General features: G+C 42.7%; 1 protein-coding gene across 2 annotated transcripts in view; it reads left to right on the top strand.

Annotated features, from left to right (window-relative positions):
• Positions 1-11,628: 11,628 nt before the first annotated feature.
• The window catches only part of adcy2b (adenylate cyclase 2b (brain)), a 173,973-nt gene continuing 165,482 nt past the window's right edge, over positions 11,629-20,119 (top strand). For both annotated transcript variants that reach the window (XM_060904680.1, XM_060904681.1), the window contains exon 1: positions 11,629-11,999. In XM_060904680.1, coding sequence (XP_060760663.1) covers positions 11,631-11,999 — 369 coding nt within the window. In that variant the 5' untranslated portion in view covers positions 11,629-11,630. The remainder of the gene's footprint in view (positions 12,000-20,119) is intronic.

The raw sequence follows: 20,119 nt of genomic DNA, 5'->3' as shown, positions 1-20,119 counted from the left end.
ATTCTTGACTGCCATGCAATGGCGTAGTAAGGCATTTCCTTCCCTCTACCAGCCTGGGGTGGTGCCTTGAGTAAGCATTACCAACCCCTCGCTCCCCCTGATCAGGGTTACGACTGAAGAAGGGGCTCAGCTGACTGCATGGAGGAGACCACCACTTGGTGGTTCAATAGGAAGGAAGGCGGACCCAGCAAAGCGTTTGTGGAGTGTGATCAGGATACAGTGGAGCACGTAGAACACTGTTGGCCATTCGCTGCATCCCATCTTGATTCTCTCTTGCCCCTGGACCCAGTTAGGTTGGGACGAGAGAGTGAGGCTGACGGCTGCGCAACTTTCCCTCACTCTAATCCAGGTCCTGTGGCAATGAGCAAGTGGCGAAGCAGCAGGTGCAAAAACGCTGGAAGCTGTAGTCAAGAACCTGCACACAGGCGGTCCAGGGCATAAGATTGCTCTCTGCTGGAGCGAAGCAGCAGCAGAGTTTGGCAGCCCCCTGGGTATCTGAGCAGTCCTGTTTAGGATTTGCTCTGCTCACCTCCATGGAGGAAGGGGCTAGAAAAGGTGCCCCAAACATAGCCTGCTTCACCTCACCTTGGCCAGCACACCATGGTTGAAATACAACAAAGATAGTGAAGGTACTCAACCTTGGCATGTGGAATGTCAACATGTGGGTGTACCTTCAAAGTCCAGATTGGCATCATTAGTGACCTCTGGACCCGCAATCGCCATCTACCAAATTGAAGTCATGGTCATCTTCGACCCCAAAGGGTGAACATCATAATCACTATAGGGAGTTGCATTCAGTTACAAAGCAACTTCCTGCTGATTGTTTTTCACTGTAGAGATCAAGTGAAGTAAGAACAATGCAAAGCAGGTTTTTCAGTGTGGTAGTAAATATTGCATTTCACATTCTTTGACTGATTGCTTTTCTATCTTAAATGGTGCAAGCATCCTCTCCTGCTTGGACTACTGTAACTCTCTCCTTCCTGGCTTTCCAGCTTCTGCCATCAGACCCCTGTAGCATATCCAGAACGCTGCAGCTCACCTGGTTTGCAACCTCCCTCATTCTTCCCATGTCACCCCTCTGCTTGCTGACCTGTGCTGGCTACCTCATCTCATTATCTCTAACCACTTTATCCTGTTCTACAGGGTCGCAGGCAAGCTGGAGCCTATCCCAGCTGACTATAGGCGAAAGGTGGGGTACACCCTGGACAAGTCGCCAGGTCATCACAGGGCTTGTGCTGGCTACCTATTGCAGCTTGTTTCAAATTTAAGACATTGGTGCTAGCATACCAGGCTGTTGAGGGGTTAGGGCCAGCATATCTCCATAGACTGATCTGACCCTACATGCCAGGCAGATCCCTATGCTCCACTACTACTGATCGCCTGGCTCCCTCCTCCTTTCTGCTCCTGCCCAGCTGGCTCAAGACTTCTGTCTCTTCTGGTTCCCCGTTGGTGAAATGACCTTCCCATTGAGGTCAGAACTGCCGACTCCTTGACCACCTTTAAGTGCAGACTGAAGACTCACCTCTTCCGGCTGCACTTCTCCCTTTCTTCCCTGCCCACTGTGTAACTGCGTTTCGGTCAAGAATGACCCAGGCTGTGTACAGTCTAGCCTGGGGTTAGCCATTTGAGTTCTCCTATTTAGTTGTACTTTTATATGGTTGGTTTGTTTCCTTGGCTGTTTGAGTATTAGTACTTCAACAGAATATTACGCTTGGTATTACTGTCACTTATTCAGTTGGCACTAGAACTTTCTTGTCTACGAGTTCAGCACTTCATGTACCTGCTGATTTATTTTTTTTTCATCAGAGATCAAGCACTAGTCTGTGCTGCCAAGGATCAGCATGCCCAGGTTCCCACCTTTGCCTGCCACGCAGCTCATGATGCACTCGACCCCGGTCCCTGTCCTGGTGGGTGGTGAGCCCACATGGTGGCAGCTTCATGTAATTTCTTCAGGCTGTGTGAAGACTCTCAAAAGGAGTAAGCTGAGGTGGTTCAAGCATCTGATTAGGATGCCTCCTGGGCACCTTCCTTTGGAGGTTTTCCGGGCAAGTCCAACTGGTAGGAGAGCTCTGGGTAGACCCAGAACACACTGGAGAGATTATATATCTCATCTAGCCTGGGAGTGCCTTGGGATCCCCCAGGATGAACTGGAAAGTATTGCTGGGGAGAGGGACGCCTGGAATACCCTGCTTAGCCTGCTGCCACTACGACCCAACTTCAGATACGTGGAATAAAACGGATGGATTGATGGAGATCAAGCAGCCTAAGAAATGCAATGGTTTGTTTTTCAGTGTGGTAGGTTTTCAGCATGTCGCTAATAAAAATCAATACTGTTTGTACATTGGTTGGTTGATTTTTGTTCCATAATGAAATCTTCTCCATATTATTATCTTTCCAGTTAGAAATGTAGAAACGTTAACTGCACCAAAGTCAAATGGTGTATACTAAGCCTATACAAATTTTGTACGATATATGGAAACTGTCTGATAATTCACTGTGAAAGTGCTGGAAAAGATTCTTCAATACAAGCCTCGTGCTTAAGATTTTGGGAATTTTTTTTTAAATATTATTCCTCTAAATCAGCTCTCCACCAGTGCTTCCCTCCAATTAATTTATCCCTTTGTGTTTTCTCAACATTCTTTCCTTTCACATCTCTTTGTCAGCTCTGTGTTTAAATGAGTATCCACCTCTGTGTTCTTATTAAAAAGTTTGGTTCAACCAAAATGTCCACTTCCGGATGGATTAGCTTTGGAGGCAGCAGACCGTGACAGCGTTGGCGAGCCCGTCAGGGCTCGGCCGCTTCACTGGCTCTGCAAATTAAAGAGAAGAAAAGATTGTGGAGGATTTGCATGTCACCTTCAAGAGTGATTTCATTTCTAGTGCTTGCCAGTTGGACGCTGCATGACCTGATTAAACACTATTGAATTGTGATTATGGAGTTGAGCTCTTGACCTGTATGTGTCCGAGAGCTTTCTTTGCACAAAAAAAGTGAGAATGCACCATTTGCTGTCATTGATTTTGTTGAAGGACTGTTATCCTGATCTCGTTAAGATGGAGTAGATTGCTGTTCGCAATATCGGATAATCTCCAGATAATTAATACAATTTTTAGTAGGTTAGGCAAGGTGATGCACAGCAGAGTGGAGGGAGGATGCATTAAAAAAAAAAAAAAAAAAAAAAATATATATATATATATATATATATGGCGGCACGGTGGTGTAGTGGTTAGCGCTGTCGCCTCACAGCAAGAAGGTCCTGGGTTCGAGCCCCGGGGCCGGCGAGGGCCTTTCTGTGTGGAGTTTGCATGTTCTCCCCGTGTCCGCGTGGGTTTCCTCCGGGTGCTCCGGTTTCCCCCACAGTCCAAAGACATGCAGGTTAGGTTAACTGGTGACTCTAAATTGACCGTAGGTGTGAATGTGAGTGTGAATGGTTGTCTGTGTCTATGTGTCAGCCCTGTGATGACCTGGCGACTTGTCCAGGGTGTACCCCGCCTTTCGCCCGTAGTCAGCTGGGATAGGCTCCAGCTTGCCTGCGACCCTGTAGAAGGATAAAGCGGCTTGAGATAATGAGATGAGATATATATATATTTTTTTTTTATTTTATTTTATTTTTTTTACTGGTTGTTTGTTTGAGACAGACGTTTGATTTAGTACGCCTTCTGTACAAAACTATAATAAACTGTACATCAATTCTCAAAGAGCCAAATATTATTCTCTTAATGGTCATGTCTCATTTCCGGGACAGCTGTATGATCTATTGAGCTGTCTAGTCTACATTTCATTGATTTAGAGCATTATAATAATGACACCGCGAGATGATGAGCTACTGCGCATCAGCTCCATTATTGTGGCCAAATTGCCAATAATATGTAAAACACTTGAAATAGATTAGGTTTATGCCACAAAAAGTACATGCAGTGGCTGTCCAGAGACTGTGTGTGTGTGTGTGTGTGTGTGTGTGTGTGTGTGTGTGTGTGTGTGTGTGTGTGTGTGTGTGTGTGGCTTTACAGATCCTCATGGTTAATGTGATCATCGGTCCATTTCACCGGGCAGACTCAGTGGAGTCACGGTTCGCGAAAGAGAGAGCGAGTCTCAGCCATTAGAGTAGACGACCATAATGGAGGCAGATTAATGAAACCCCTTGGAGCTTTGCTTAAAATGGTGTGCTGTACCATGGGTTCATTCGTTACACCTATTAAATAGGAGATTGCTTCCAAGGTGGGTAAATATGCTTGAAAGCCAAATCGAGGGCTCCTTCATCGAGCAGAACATTTCTTTGATTTTGTTTCCACAAATACTACGAAATACCAAAAGTAAAAACGTCATTCTGGAACGTTATTCCATTGACAAGATCAGCTCTTTTCGAAGGTCTCTTTAGCATCTCTGCGCACACGTAATTTTATCTAAATCATTTGCTGGTCAAAGTTGAGACAATGTGATTTGCTTCACTAATGAGAATCCCGTGTGTGTGTGTTCATTTCTACAAGCAATGGCTGGTCATGATATGAGATGGAAGGCTAAGATCTAATATCTAGCAGTAGCTCGACATTGACCGGATTAGAGTTTAGCAAAAGATTATATTGATGGCAGAGTAAGAATGATGTCAGGTAAACTATGACCTACACATTTAAAAATAGATCCTTGTCTGCATTTCGTTTATTTCAAAGTGTTTCAGGTCTGTAAAGATGAACTGGCTTCATGTTGCGTTTCCTCTAAATACAAGACGCACTAATGCTTTCATTCAGTGTGTGCTTAGTCTGTCAACTCTGTTCCCCCTCCAAATGCATTTTTTTGGGGGAGGGAGAAGAGTGTTGGAATAAATCCTCCATCTTGTTCACTGGAGCTACCTCACAAAGTACCAGTCAAAAGTTTGTACACCCCATATTCTACTCATTCGTAGTTTTTTTTTTTTTTCTGTATTGTGACCATTTTCTACATTGAACAATACCGAAGACATCACGACTACGAAAGAGCATATGGAATTATGTGGTGAACAAAAACGTGTTTTAAAGGGATAGTTCGGGATTTTTGACATGAATCTGTATGGCATCCCCATCAGTAGTGTCGTGCAAACACACTGACTTACCCCTGACAGCATCCTGTGAGTCCAGTTTTGGTCCAGACGAAAGTAGTCCGGCAAGTTTGTTGGGGTCACGAAAGTAAAACGTTTTTCGTCTCAAAACAGTATGTGTTCAAAAGAGTGATATATTTGCATCACAAAACCGTTGCCAAATAAAAAGTCAGACCTCGAAATCGCTTGGCACTATTTTCTCTCCCTCGGTATCACTGCGCGCTGCCGCCAGGTGACAGCGAAACGCAGACCCACTAAGCTGGTGGGAGACCAAGGCTGCACTCTATCCACGGCTTACACACGTGATGGCACGGAGGATGTGTATAGTGGCAGCATCTGTCCCCCCAGAGAGGATCTTTTCAAAAGCAGGACAGATTATAACTGAGAGGAGAAATAGAATCAGAATTAACTAGTTAATTGCAGCAATTAAAGGAATAGGTAGGAAAAGGAAGGCGCAAAGACCCGTTTTCAGGCGCTGTGCGGTGTCTTTGCGCCTGCAGCGGTGCTTTGCCTGTGCTGTGGCTGAAAATAGTTCCAGATATAAATTGGTCTAGTAAATCCCTTCGTGTTAATTTGCATTGATATGTGTACTCGATGTGAATGTACAAGTCATGAGAAATAATTATAAAAAATCTTGAGTTATTTAATTCACTTTTGCAACGACAATGCTAGCTGGACACACCGGATTACAGCGACTACGCTAAGCTAAAGCTAACCTGGGCGTTTATAGATCAGGACAATGGCTGGGTCGGCTACAAAACGCTTTGGCTCACTCATCCAACTCTAGGGACTGCAGGGACTGACTCAATTTCATCTGGGGGTGGCGTACTCCTTTAAATCAAAAATAAAATCTCAGGAGCCGTTTGGGAGCCGAAAGAGCCGGCTCCCGAAAAAGAGCCAAAATTCCCATCACTAGTAAACAATGAATGAAACAGCCGTGGCTGTCACCTGGCGGCAGCGCGCAGTGATAAGAAGGGAGAGAAAATAGTGCCAAGCGATTTCGAGGGCTGACTTTTTATTTGGCAACGGTTTTGTGATGCAAATATATCACTCTTTTGAACACATACTGTTTTGAGACGAAAAACGTTTTACTTTCGTGACCCCAACAAACTTGCCGGACTACTTTCGTCTGGACCAAAACTGGACAAGAACTGGACTCACAGGATGCTGTCAGGGGTAAGTCAGTGTGTTTGCATGACACTACTGATGGGGATGCCATACAGATTCATGTCAAAAATCCCAAACTATCCCTTTAAAAAAATCAACAAAATGTTTAGTTTAGATTCTTCAAAGTATCCAGCGTTTACCTTGATGACGCTTTACACACTATTGGCATTATCTTAACCAGCTTCATGAGGTCGTCACCTGGAACGCTTTTCAATTAACAGGTGCCTCGTCAAAAGTTAATTAGTGGCAGAGTTTCTTGCCTTCTTAATGAGTTTGAGATAAACAATAAATGGTGAGCAAATATACCAGTTGAAATTATGGATTCTCTGAGGTGACTGGTGCAGCCCTGAAGAAAATAGTACTATGCCAGTCATGGAAGAGAATCCATAATTTCAACCGGAGCCTCTCGGTGCATAGTATGTTTAATTTATATCCCTCATCAAAAAATTCCAAACTAAGTGTTCAGATTGAATCTTGGCATAAACTCGCTGGAGGCAGCCATGTTTGTTTTACATTGGAACGACCTTCGACCTGCACATGTGCAATGTACCGTGTTATCGCTTGCCTCGCTATGCATGATCATGATACGTAGATCTACACACACAGAAATGTTCATGGAGCCACAGCTGTGACTCGAGTCGGCCATATAGCTTGAAATTGTGACGTCAGTTCGTGGTATATCCAGGATATACGGTACCATAACCGACTCACACCATATCCTTTTTTTTTTTTTCAATGTCATGAGATACATTCCTTAATCAATGGTGGAACTATTTTTGTGTCACGTGAGCCATCCTTGGCCAATCCCTGGCTGGGAATTTTTTGATGAGGGATATAATGGATAATAAAAATACAGTAAATGGCCCTATTCCACAACTATAGTAATCCATATTGAATCAAGAACCACTCAACTACTAAAGAGAAATGACATCATTACTTTCAGACATGAATCCATCCATCCATCATGTGTAGCCGCTTTATCCTGTTCTACAGGGTCGCAGACAAGCTGGAACCTATCCCAGCTGACTACGGGCGAAAGGCGGGGTACACCCTGGACAAGTCGCCAGGTCATCACAGGGCTGACACATAGAGACAATCAACCATTCACACTCACGGTCAATTTAGAGCCATCAGTTAACCTAACCTGCATGTCTTTGGACTGTGGGGGAAATCCATGCAGACAGGGGGAGAACATGCAAACTCCACACAGAAAGGCCCCTGTCGGCCCCTGTGCTCAAACCAGGGCTTTGAACCAGAATTTTTTTTCCTATTGGTTCGTTCCGAACAGAAACGGAATTTTAACGTTTCCGGTTTTGGGTTCCACCATTAAATAGACGTTCCCGAACCGGTTAGAACAAAAAAATTTCGTTCCCGGAACGGTTAATTACGTTCCCTGTCAGCTGTTTAACAAATGGCTATAAAATTATGTCTCTGTCTCATCCAGCTTAAGCCAAATGTAGGCTAATTCTATTACAACCTTCATTAAATAAGACAAGAAATAATTCAAAACAATTATTATTTCAAATGTTGGCGATTTGGATTCTCAGTATGTCTTCCCATCTACACAAACAGAAAAAGTGCCAAAAATGAAAGCTAATTCGTTTAGTGTGTTACCAAAGGCTAGTCAGGCCCTATAGAGGGCTACCGCATGACGTCACCGCACCGCGAGATTTTGTTAGGCGCCATATTGGAAGACCAAGTACACATCTATGCAAGTACATACATACATAAAACAAACTACACCTGAAATGTAGCCAGGGCCGGTTCTGCCCTAATCTGGACCCGGATGCAACATCGCGCAACCCCCCCCCCAAAAAAAAAAACACCAGTCTAAATCAGGACAACCATCACATAACTATAACTATAAACATTTTATATCAACTATTTTAACTAAATGGGCTATAATAAATAAGCCTGCAGGCAGCCACGGCGGGCTGCCTCAGAAAAGCAACCATTCAATGACACAACTGAAAGCCTGCAGCCACGGCGGGCTGCCTTAAAAAGTAACCATTTGTCCTACCTTAAAACTCGTTTTGCATTTTCTGCCTCCTTTTTTGTATTTTCGACCCTCCGTTTATTTTCTTTCCTTTTCTGAAAACCCGATTTGTGTCCAGACATTTTGTTCTGCTACCAACGAACTAACTCGTCAGGTCTCGTCTCTCGAGCCCACGATGATTCCCGTGGGAAGGGCAACAACTGATACATTTTTACAAACAGCCAATAGGGAGGTTGCAACGTTCAGGCTCTTCTTTGCTCAGACACTCAGTAATGCGCTTACTCACTTATCATCATGTGGAGACGTGATAGCGGTCCACCTTCCCGCGCTCTCCATTCAATCAGCGAACGTCACACAGGAAGTGAACCCCAGCGGGTCATAGAAACTTGCGCAGGAGAAGAATGACTTATTTGTAGGCTACAGAAACTTTGAGGAACGAAATAAAAACCGGTATTAACCGGTTACCATTATTTTTAATAAGCGTTTCTGTTCCGGAACATAAAAAATAATAAAGTTTCTGGTTTCGTTTCTGTTCCATGTGAAATAGAAAAAGTTCCCGGTTTTCGTTCCTTGAACCGGTTCAAAGCCCTGGCTCAAACCCAGAACCTTCTTGCTGTGAGGCGACAGTGCCAACCACTACACCACGTGCCACCCCTTACGACATGAAGTCTCTTTTTTAATTAATAACAATAAAAATAAAGAACAACCACTGAATCTGAGAGTGTGACCAAACTTGTATGCCTTCTCAAATTTGTTTGGAGTGTCTCGGTGTAATCATCTGACATGACTATGAATGATGGGCTGCATGAATCTACAGTCTGGGCTGGAAAGAAATCAGCCCCAGCCTTGCTTCGTCATACCATTCAGTGTGTTTTTCCTAAGGCCGTTGGTGGTGCTGTTGGATCGACCAAAAATAATCCAGTTTGACGAAAGCAGATCTGATGTGGATGCCAAATGTGAAAACTTAATGTATATTAATGTTTTTTAAGCTTTGAAAGACAGTGTGCTGAGCCCTGCTAGCTCATTTAATATAGCAACTGCCCCGGTCTCTCTCTCTCTCTCTCTCTCTCTCTCTCTCACCCAGAGAAAGTCTGCTTCTACAGCCGTCTTCCTGTGTTTTGTTACTAAAACTCACCTTATGTATCTTAAAAGATGAGAATGCTATTACCTTATGTGCATTTAAGCATGTGTAGATTAAGTTAAATCTAGTCAGTATGTGTATCAACTGCATAATGATTAGAGTGCTGAGGAATACAGTAAGAATATCATTCATCTTTTACACCAGCTGTGAGGGGCAAAACATGACCGTACTATTTTTATCGCCTTAACAAGCTAGAGGAGGAGGAGGAGGAGGATGATATTCCTATTAAAAAAGGAACAACATACAGACTCTACTAGAAATACTGGACTAGATCCTTGTAAATATATATATATATATATATATATATATATATATATATATATATATATATATATATATATATATTTATTTATTTATTTATTTACCAGCTGGGAGGTCCATATCGTGAAATACCGTGACCGAGGTCTTGAAAATACTGACCGAGGCCTCTGGGCCTCGGTCAGTATTTTCAAGGCTTCGGTCACGGTATTTCACGACACGGACCGACCTTAAGCTGGTAAATAATATTTTTTTTCTTTACCAAATTCTAACAACAGGAAATGAGAGCGCCTGAAAGGGAAACCATATTTAGAACAAACCTGCTACAAGCTCGTCAAAAATCTGTTTGACAAGCTACGTCAGCTCGGAATTTTCCAAAAATAAAACTCGCTTCCGCTGTGAACACTGTCGTTATCGCTATCCATGCTGTAAAATTAATGCTATTATCCTGAGAAATGTGAAAATAAATGTTGACAAAAAATTGCTACGATGTTTGTTGTTGTGAACAATCGAGTCGCCAAAGGTCCATAACCGGGGTCCGTAGGATTCCGGACCGCTCGCGAGCCAGTCAGAGTGCACGATTTGATGGAAACCAGACTGCAAAATAAATAAGTAGGTGTTATTTTAGACTGGTTTTACGTTAAAATGTGGAAGATGTCTAAGATATGCCGTGGGCGGCACGGTGGTGTAGTGGTTAGCACGGTCGCCTCACAGCAAGAAGGGTCTGGGTTTGAACCCAGCGGCCGGTGAGGGCCTTTCTGTATGGAGTTTGCATGTTCTTCCCATGTCTGCGTGGGTTTTCTCCGGGTGCTCCGGTTTCCCCCACAGTCCAAAGACATGCAGGTTAGGTTAATATGGGATGGCCTTGGTCTGAGGTGGCCTTGAGCGAGGCACCTAACTCCTAACTGCTCCCCGGGGTGCTGTTAGCATGGCTGCCCATTGCTCTGGGTATGTGTGAGTGCTCATTGCTTCAGATGGGTTAAATGCAGAGAGGAAATTTCACAAGTGTGTGATGAATAAAGTTGTGCTTTCTTTCTTTTTCCTTTAAGAGTTCGAACTGCAGATTGGTATGCCATGTCGTGCCACTGAAGAATCCATAATCACCTGTGCGCATTCTTCCCCAAGATGCTTAATCTGTAATTAGTAAAAGCATGACTGATCCATCTTTATAGTCTTAGAAACTGGCAGATACCCAAATGGAGATTGGTGTACGACTCATTAAAGCACAAGAGAAAGGTGGGCTTTCACTGCCATTAAACAGCGAGTTGAGAGCAATGCAGTGATCTAGATGTGTGATGCGTGCGAGTTCTCTTGGCAGGGTAGTGCACTTCCTTCCTGCTTTATATTTCTCCTGAAATGCCTTCAGTTGTACTTCTGTTTGTATTAACTTCTCTCTGTGGAGGAAAAAAGTACGTAAACTCCTATTGAAGCAAAGGACCACAGAACAATGCAGCTATTTTTAAAAAATAATGATTTAATAATTGGAAAAGTCGACTCCTTGTTTTCGTGCTGAAGGAGACGAGAACAGTCGCACAGTTTGAGTATTGCTAATCCAAATGAGAGAGCAGTCACAGTGTAAAGATGAATGAATTCATGAATGATTATTGCAATTATTATTATTATTATTATTATTTTTACTTGGGGTTTATTTTTGTCCCTTTCCGTCTCTGTCCCTTGAGCTCACTTTTTCAGAACAGCTTTCTGTGTGATTGGATTGCATGAATGACCAAGTGTACACTGTTCCTATATAAGTGGCCAGTGAGTGGATATTCACTAAACTACATAGAGAATATAGGGATAGAAGGTATATATACTCAGAGTATATACAAAACATTCTCTCTCTCTCACACACACACACACACACACACACACACACTATGGAGTCACTTTAACACTTTCTTTTGCTGATGCTCCCCCCCCCCGTCTCACAGTCCCGCCCGCTCCCTCTTCCTCTCTCTGCCTCGCTCCCAGGCGCTCACTTCATCATGTTGGCTGGAGAATGCTGCGTGCGGCCGTTCTGTCTCTGGTGCCGCGGCACCGCTCGCGCCTGGCCGGAACGCTGCAGCTGAGCGCTCAGCCCGTGGAGGAAGAGCAAAAGCAGAAACAACAGGAGGAGGAGGAGGAGGAGGAAGCTGAAGAGGAAGAGGAGGAGGAGGAAGGCTCCGGGCTCCAGGCTGGCCCCATGCCTTGGCCACAGAGAGCCTATGTGTTGGAGGGACCGGAGGATGCACGGGGACCCAAGTCTCCAGATTGGCTCTACGAGTCGTACTATCGCATGAGCCAGCAGCACCCGCTCATCGTCTTCCTCCTCCTCATCGTCATGGGAGCATGTGTGTCTCTGCTCACCGTTTTCTTCGCTTCGGGATTGGTGAGTGCCTTTTTCATCCTAGTAGTAGCAAGAGCTTCTGGATCAGTCACTTTGGACTTGCTGTTGAGTTTTTCTTACATGTGGTGTTCTTCTGTGATATGAAATCAGAGCCACTGAACTTATCGGTGGAGTGCTGCTTCTTTTAAACATTTTCATCATTATAATCCAAAAATACCTTCATATCATAAAGACCTTGTTCTTCTCTTTGCCCTAGTTATTTTCACATTTCTTGAACATGAGTGTGAAGGAATGGGCTCCTGATTTGACACTGACTTTGTAGTCTAGTTTGGTGCTGTCTATCTCTCAGCTTGGATGCTAATTTTTTAGGTTTCTACAAATGAACGATAAAAATACAGTTATACGGATGCTTGTTATAAATGTTTTATTATTGTTAGTAATCTCACAGAATTGCCTTTTAACCTGTAAGAGCATGCTAATAGTTGAACTAGATGACTTATTCATTAACCGTAACTGCTTCTGGAAGTGTGTGATGTACGCCAGGGTTCGGGGATAACCGGGGTCCCGTTGGTCCGTGATTTGATCAGTTATTATATCTAGTGATTGATTATCGGTATTGGTCTATTTGACGGGTCACTTTCAATTAAATGGGGTGAATCCAGACATCAATAAGTCATCCAATGCTCTAATAAATGGCATGATCAGCAAATCAGTGACTGATTTGGGGAAGCCATGGCCAAATGGTTGGAGAAACAGTTTTGGGACCAAAAGGTTGCTGGTTCAAGTCCCTGAACCAGCAGGATTGGCTTAAGTGCCCTTTAGCAAAGTACCCAACCCCCGACTGCTCCAACAAGTGTGGTGGCGTACCTTGTGTCTGATTAGCCAAAGGAAAAACTGATGATAATCCCATCAGTTCGGGCAAAAACCCGGCCATAATGTATTATGGTACACGTTAAAATAGTAAACATGTTTGAAAAGTTGTATTATGTTGCGAGAGGAAAACTTCTTCAGTCAGTTTGACAGTTAAAGAAGTCCTTCGGTGGCAAGTGTTGGCTCTCCATCATGTACTTGGTTGTCATAGTTGTCTGTATTATTATTATGTTGAGAATCTTATCAAAGATCCATTAAAAAAAAAACCTACGGACTTTATTTCCCATCCTATTTTGATTGTTTCATTTGTATCCTTTGAACCTCCCTCCTCTTGTGCAGGAAGCCCCTTCCCTTCTGAAAATGCTTATCTTGTGTTTCCAGAGTGAAAACACTTGTGACTCTTTAGTGGCTCCTTAGAACGAAGAGATTATTAATTCCCCCTCACTTGCGCAGTGCTTGGAGAGCGCGTAATTGGAAAAGCGAATTAACATGATAAGATCAGTTGATCATTAGCTGCGCGTAAAATCAATGTGAGAGCGGGTAATCACTTAACGTGCACGTAACTTGTTTGGAAATCATTCATCATGTCTGAAAGCGGAGTGTAAAATGCACTGCATCTCACGTGTTACATGTTTAGGTGGCCATATTTATGTTGCTCGATAACTGGACTCTAAATCTGACTGGCTTTATGTTCATTAGCAAAAGTGAGACCAAAAAAAAAAAAAATCTGCCCAATTTCTTCTCTCAGCCAAATGAGGCTTTTATGGGTGAGATCTGGCCCCGCCTTTCTGTTCCTTTTCAAATTACACTGAGAGCGCAACCTTGGACTAAAGCCATATACCCCAAACCCTTATAATGCATCTCTCTCTCTCACACACACTCTCACTCACTGCTGACAATCCATTTTCCTTTCAGAGCTCATTTTTGTCCAGAGAAACAGTGCCGGATGAGCCACTTAGCTCTAGGCTCAGTCACAGCACATCTGCATAGCTGCTAGCTTCGGAGGAAGTGTGACTGAACTGGGTTTTATTGGGCTTCACAGAGTGACAGATCCTGCATAAACATGACCTGCTACTGAAGGAAGTATTGCACGTCTGAAAAACCGAGCGAATCGAGTACAGAGTTCAGGGTAAAGCACCTGATAACCATATATACATATGAATACTGCTGGTTAAGTCCAAGTACAAATTAAGAGAATGTGCTGTAGGGTATTTTCGAAAGGCGGCCAGAGATCAGTAGTGTCCTTTTAGCTTCAGTAGATGAAAGCAAACACGAGATACCTTTCAAAAACCACAACCGCATTGATGGTTCACTCTAAATTATTAAGGGTCAATTATAGTGTCTCTTGGGTATTACTGTGCAATAAGGAAAAATGTTATTCAGATTGAACAGATAATGTTTTCGGATTCAGAACTGGTAGAAGTGCAGATATGAATAAGGGGTGAACTATTGCTTTAGAAAGCTTGTCAGAACGGTTCACAGGGCTCCTGGTTGAGAATAGAGGCGTGTCCTGGGACTGAAATCCTGTGGGATATGAGCAAAAAAGAGAACTAAACTTGATAGAGATGCAGGGAGTTGTATTGTGTCGTACTGTACCATGGATGTGATTTCTTTGAGTTGATTCAAAATTCCAGTTAACTACTGTATATCCCCAATTCCAAAAATGTTGGGACACCGTGTAAACTGTAAATAGAAACAGAATGTGATAAGTTTGCAAATCATGGAGATCCTTTATTTCATGGAAAATCATAAAAAGACAACATATTGAAACTGAGAATGTTTATTTTTGAAACAAATAAATAAATAAAGCATCACCTTTACTTTTAACAACACTCTAAACATTTGGGAACTGAAGAGATCGATTGCTGTACAGTAGTTTTGAATTCTTGCCTGATCTACAATTTCAGTTGCTCAACAGTTCAGGGTCTCCTTTGTCAAATTTTGCCCTTCATAATGCACCAAATGTTTTAAAAGGGAGACAGGTCTGGACTGCAGGCAGGCCAGTTTAGCACCCGGACTCTCTTACTATGGAGCCATGCAGTTTTAATATGCGCAGAAAGCGGTTTGGCATTGTCTTGCTGAAAGAAGGAAGGCCTTCCCTGAAAAAGATTTTGTCTGGATGGCAGCATATTGCTTTGAAATGTGTTTATATCATTCAGCATTAATGACGCCTTCCCAGATGTACAAGCTCCCCATGTCATGTGCACTAATGCACCCTCATACCATCACAGATGCTGGCTTTTGAACTGTGCACTGATAACAAGCCGGATGGTCCCTCTCCTCTTTAGCCTGGAGGATGTGGTGTCTGTGATTTCTAAAAAGAATTTCTACTTTTGATTCGTCAGATCTCGGGACAGTTTTCCACTTCGCCTCAGTCCATCGTAAAAGAGCTTGGGCCCAGAGAAGGTGGCGGTGTTTCTGGATATTGTTTATATCTGGTTTTAACTTGCATTTGTGGATGCAGTAATGAACTGTTTTCACAGACGATGGTTTTCTGAAGTGTTCCTGAGCCCATACAGTGATTTCCACTACAGACACGTGTCTGCTTTTAATGCAGTGTCGCCTGAGGGCCTGAAGATCACAGGAATCCAGTGTCAGTTTTCAGCCTTGTCTCTTGCATACAGAGATTTCTCCAGATTCTCTGAATCTTTTAAAGGGGAACTGAAGGCAATTTTTTTAATCAAAAATCTGTTTATCTCATTTTATTAAATATAGGAATGCATTTCTGACAGCTATTTTGTCACTGCTATCGCAAGTTATGAGTGTCTGAAATATGCTCTGTAATATATCAGTCCATATGTCGAAGCGATGGCCGTAAATGAGATTCGTTGAGACCTGTGCGAGACATTGTAGGACGGAAGTAAAACGTACAGCAGAAATCAAAGTGACCAACATCTGCCATCGTTGTCAAAATACGCGTGCGCCCTCCTTCAAATGCTGACGTAATCAAACCGGTAGTTTTCCGTGTGTCCAAAATCGCTCCCTACTCACTATATAGGGCACTATGTAGTGGGGACGCCATTTTGTAGTGCTGTCCGAAACCTTAGTGAGGATTATGTGGGAAATGCGCTCAGTATAATATGTATTTATCACAAAAATACATGTATGTATTTTATTATTTTGAAAACCCACTAGCCGCCTGATCTGGCACGTTTTAATTGTGCGACAGTAATGACGTAAATCCCAGCGCGACGGACTCGTCCTTATCCTGTCGTCTTTCCAACTCTTCTCTACTCCATGTTGGTTTGAAGTCGTATGGAATAATCTCCATCACTGATGAAGCTGGCAAATCTCGAAATTAGTCTAAATTGGAATGATCTGGCGATCTGGCCGCTGTCTAAACAGTTTTCAAAATGGCGGCACTGACACTTCACGTTTGAAGTCTCGCACAAGTCTCGTGAAGATCACGCGGATAAGCGACGCCTGCCGTGGATCAAACGAACTACATTCAACACGGCTAAAAACCGAAAAGGCCGATAAGTGTAATATAATATGCCAATATGAGTCACGATATAAGGTTAATAAAACTGAAAACGTAATTGAATAAGATGTTAATTAAGAAATAAAGCAAGTTTAAAAATGACTTCAGTTCCCCTTTAATGATATTATGCACCATAGATGATATGAGCCCCAAATTCTTTGCAATTTTACATTGAGGAACGTTATTCTTAAATTGTTGCACTGTTTGCCCACGCAGTCTTTCACAGAGCGGTGAACCCCTCCCCATCTTTACTTCTGAGAGACTCCGCCTCTCCAGGATGCTCTTTTTATACCCGATCATCTTATTGACCTGTTGCTAATTAATCTTATTAGGGGTTGTGTGTTTTTTGTTTTGTTGTTTAAGCAATACACATGTTTTTCAGTCATTTGTTGTCCCTGTCCCAACTTTTTTTGAAACATGTTGCTGACATCAAACTCAAAATGAGCATATTTAAAAAAAAAAACAACAACAACAACAATAAAATTTCTCAGTTTCAACATTTGATATGTTGTCTTTGTACTACTGTCAGTGAAAAATTACTGGATTTAAACATCCAGTAACAACAGGAATAGGGTTTTGAAACATGTTGATTGGTCGAGCTGTTTGGAAGCTGTCAAAGAAAATGCATTTTTGCATTTGCTCATGACCCTTTTATCCAAAACAACTTAGCATTGATTCAGGACTCAACTGAGCAGATGATGGTTAATGGCATCTCAGATTAAGATTCGAACAGTGACTCTGGTGGTTCTGGGATTTGAGCTCTGGTCACTTGCGCAGAACCTTAAAGGAGATATGCAGAACCTTTATTTTTAAAAGTGGATATAGTATCTCCATCCTTGACTCTTGTATGCTGCATAAATGGGAATGAAAAATAGATATTTTTGAGAGTTAAAATCGACCGCAAAGTTGGCATTCGAGCTGCGCCGCTGAGCCAGCCAGCCCTGAGTGCGTGACGTCGCAGCGGGAACCGGTTTTAAGGCCGAGGCCTTTTACAGCTATAGACCAAAGTCATATCAATAAAAATTTATGGTGAAAGTAAGAAATACCGTTACTGACTCGCTCAACTAAGACTGATTTGACTTCATTGACTGTGGGTTGACTCTCATTAAAACAGGATGGGTGCTATAACTTATGCGGCATACATGTACATGCATGCATTTTCACTGATAAAACGTAAAAGGCTAATTAAATAATCAGATGAACTGAGACAATCACATTCTGAAGCAAATTAAATAATCTCATACCGCTAACTTAAACACACAATACAAGTTACATGGATTAATCTAAATGCAGGTAAACAACGAGTGGTGTTTTTGTTGTTTTGTATCCAAATGAGAGTCGGAGCGTAACCCGTCTGCAGAGGTGGAAAAACCCGGGTGCAGAAAGTAAAAACCCTGCCACATTTTTGCTCCAGCCAATTCAATGAACCAGCTGATCCTAATTACCACATCCCCTAAGCCAGGTTGATGAGCTAATTGGTGAAATCACCTGTGTTGAGAGCACAGGCAGAAGGAAAACCTAAGCAGGACTTTTACTTTGTCAATCCAGTTTTTCCACCTCTGCCCGTCTGTGTTCTCGCTTCTTGAAGGCCGATCTTGTGGCCGATTGTTTTGAAACAATCTAACTTTCAGTTGTTCGTTCAGTTCTCTGTTCATTCACTTCTTCCACGTAAGGGCGAGATGGCAGCGATATCCAGTTTAGAAATAAGACAGCTGGGCCACTCATTCACTTTTCTTCATACTGAGTACTCCGCCATTACTGCTCAGCTCAGGCAATTACTAAAACCCGGGACGGGACGGGACATCACCGGTTTTAGCAACAACTGCGGGGAGGTCACTGCCTGAGTGATATGTCCCGTCCGGTTCCGTCCCGGGTTTTAGCAACAACCCTTGGCTCACTCTGGGAGGACTGGTGCAACTGAACTCTTTCCTTTAAAAATAAAATAAATAAATGAAATAAATACTTTCCTTTTATTGTAGTTTTTTTTTTCTTTAATTGTTGGTACTGCACAGAGGTGGAAAGAGTACTAAAATATTATACTCAAGTACAAGTACTGTTACTCTGATGAAATTTTACTTAAGTACAAGTAAAGTTACCAGACAAAAAATCTACTCAAGTAAAAGTAAAAAGTAGATCATTTAAAATGTACTTTGAGTAAAAGTAAAACGTTACTTTTAACAATGGGTGTTTTCTGCCTCCATTGTGTTGTGCAAAAATGAAAAAGAAGAGGAAACAAGGATATATGTACATCTCAACCCAGATGTTTTATTTAAAGGAAGTGTATCAAATTGAATGCATAGGAGAATGCTGCATTAACACTGAGACAAACAAAAAAGGTCAATACACACAGTCATGTCGTTTACATCGCCCTGACCACACACAAAGCATTGAACACGAAATATGAAAGTGAAATGTTGCACCGAAATCTCGTAGCTTGCCTGTGTGCACTGTGTGTTATTGAACAATTCAATTCAAACATTATTTGTTTTGCTTAGTATTCCTTTCTGGCCTGTTGGATGTAGAATGGTAGGAGGACTGATCACGTCAGGTTGGCGAGCTAACTTGCTTGCATGATTAGCCAACCGAATAACAGACTAGTTACCGTTATGTTACAGTACCAACAGGTTGCTACTTCAACATTAGCAATGCCATCCACTATTTTTGGAATATAACCAGCCTATTGTCGGTTGTAATATGGAAAGGAAACATTATGATGCCAATGACAATACTTACCTCAACATGCTTGCGCAGATTAGACGTCGAATTTTTGTATGCCGCAATGGTTGTCTTCTTGGGCACACATAATCTGCATTGCATAATGAAACTGTCACCCCTTTTCTCTACGAAGCTGAAGAGATCACGTATGTAGGGCCAGGGGTGCACTTCATTACTGGAAGAAATTGCATTTTCTGCAGGGTCGTCCACCACAGGTTCCTCGGTCTCCTCCATGTCCGCAGGGGCGCTTTATCAACACCCGTGGCCCAGGGGCTAGGCCCCTCATAGGCTACCTGTCAACCCTACCCTTACCGTTGGCCAGGAAAACACTCTTATTTTATTTGCAATATGTGTCAAGCATTTACAGTGTAAGTGCGTAATTAGCCTAGAAGCCTACGATAGGTTACGTTTGGCTCAGCGTAGCTGCGCTAGGCCCACGCTCACATCGCTCAACACATCCGACCACAGAGGGAGAGAAGAACGCGCGCATTATCATTACAGAGCCAGTTCTGATTATTACCACGGACAGGACAGTGATACTGCGTAACTTTCACGCAGGGGCATGGCCAGAGATAACCACACAAGCGCACGTGCGCTAATGTAGACCTATGTGTTGTAAACATAAAACACACACACCTACAGACAAGTCCTTTTAAAAAATAAAATACATAAAAATAGCGCGGCGGCATGAAAACAAACATTCACTGCAAGACAAGGTGCCCTAGAATCGCCATCAGTTTTTAAATATCTATATGGACTTTGTTGTCAGGATTGCACAGCATGAGATATCAAAACTGTACCCAGATACAGGCTTCAAGTTCAAATATTGCATTCCAAATGAGGTATCCACAAGAGAAATGCGTACGAAAGCACGAGCATCAGGAGAGGGTTGCATAACAGAGATTCTATACGCAGATGATCAGGCCATACTCGCTGGATCCATCGAGGAGCTTCAGAATATTCTTCAGTTGTATGATAAGACCTACACCCGCTTTGGTTTACAAATATCATATGTCAAAACAGAAACAATGGCTTTTAACGTCAATAAGGATATCAAATGTAAACCAAGTATCATTTCCCTTGGCGGCACTAATAT

Source organism: Neoarius graeffei, chromosome 22 (genome assembly GCF_027579695.1).
Source record: "Neoarius graeffei isolate fNeoGra1 chromosome 22, fNeoGra1.pri, whole genome shotgun sequence".
In the NCBI taxonomy this organism is placed as follows: Eukaryota; Metazoa; Chordata; class Actinopteri; order Siluriformes; family Ariidae; genus Neoarius; species Neoarius graeffei.
This window is presented reverse-complemented; position numbering and strand designations above follow the sequence as displayed.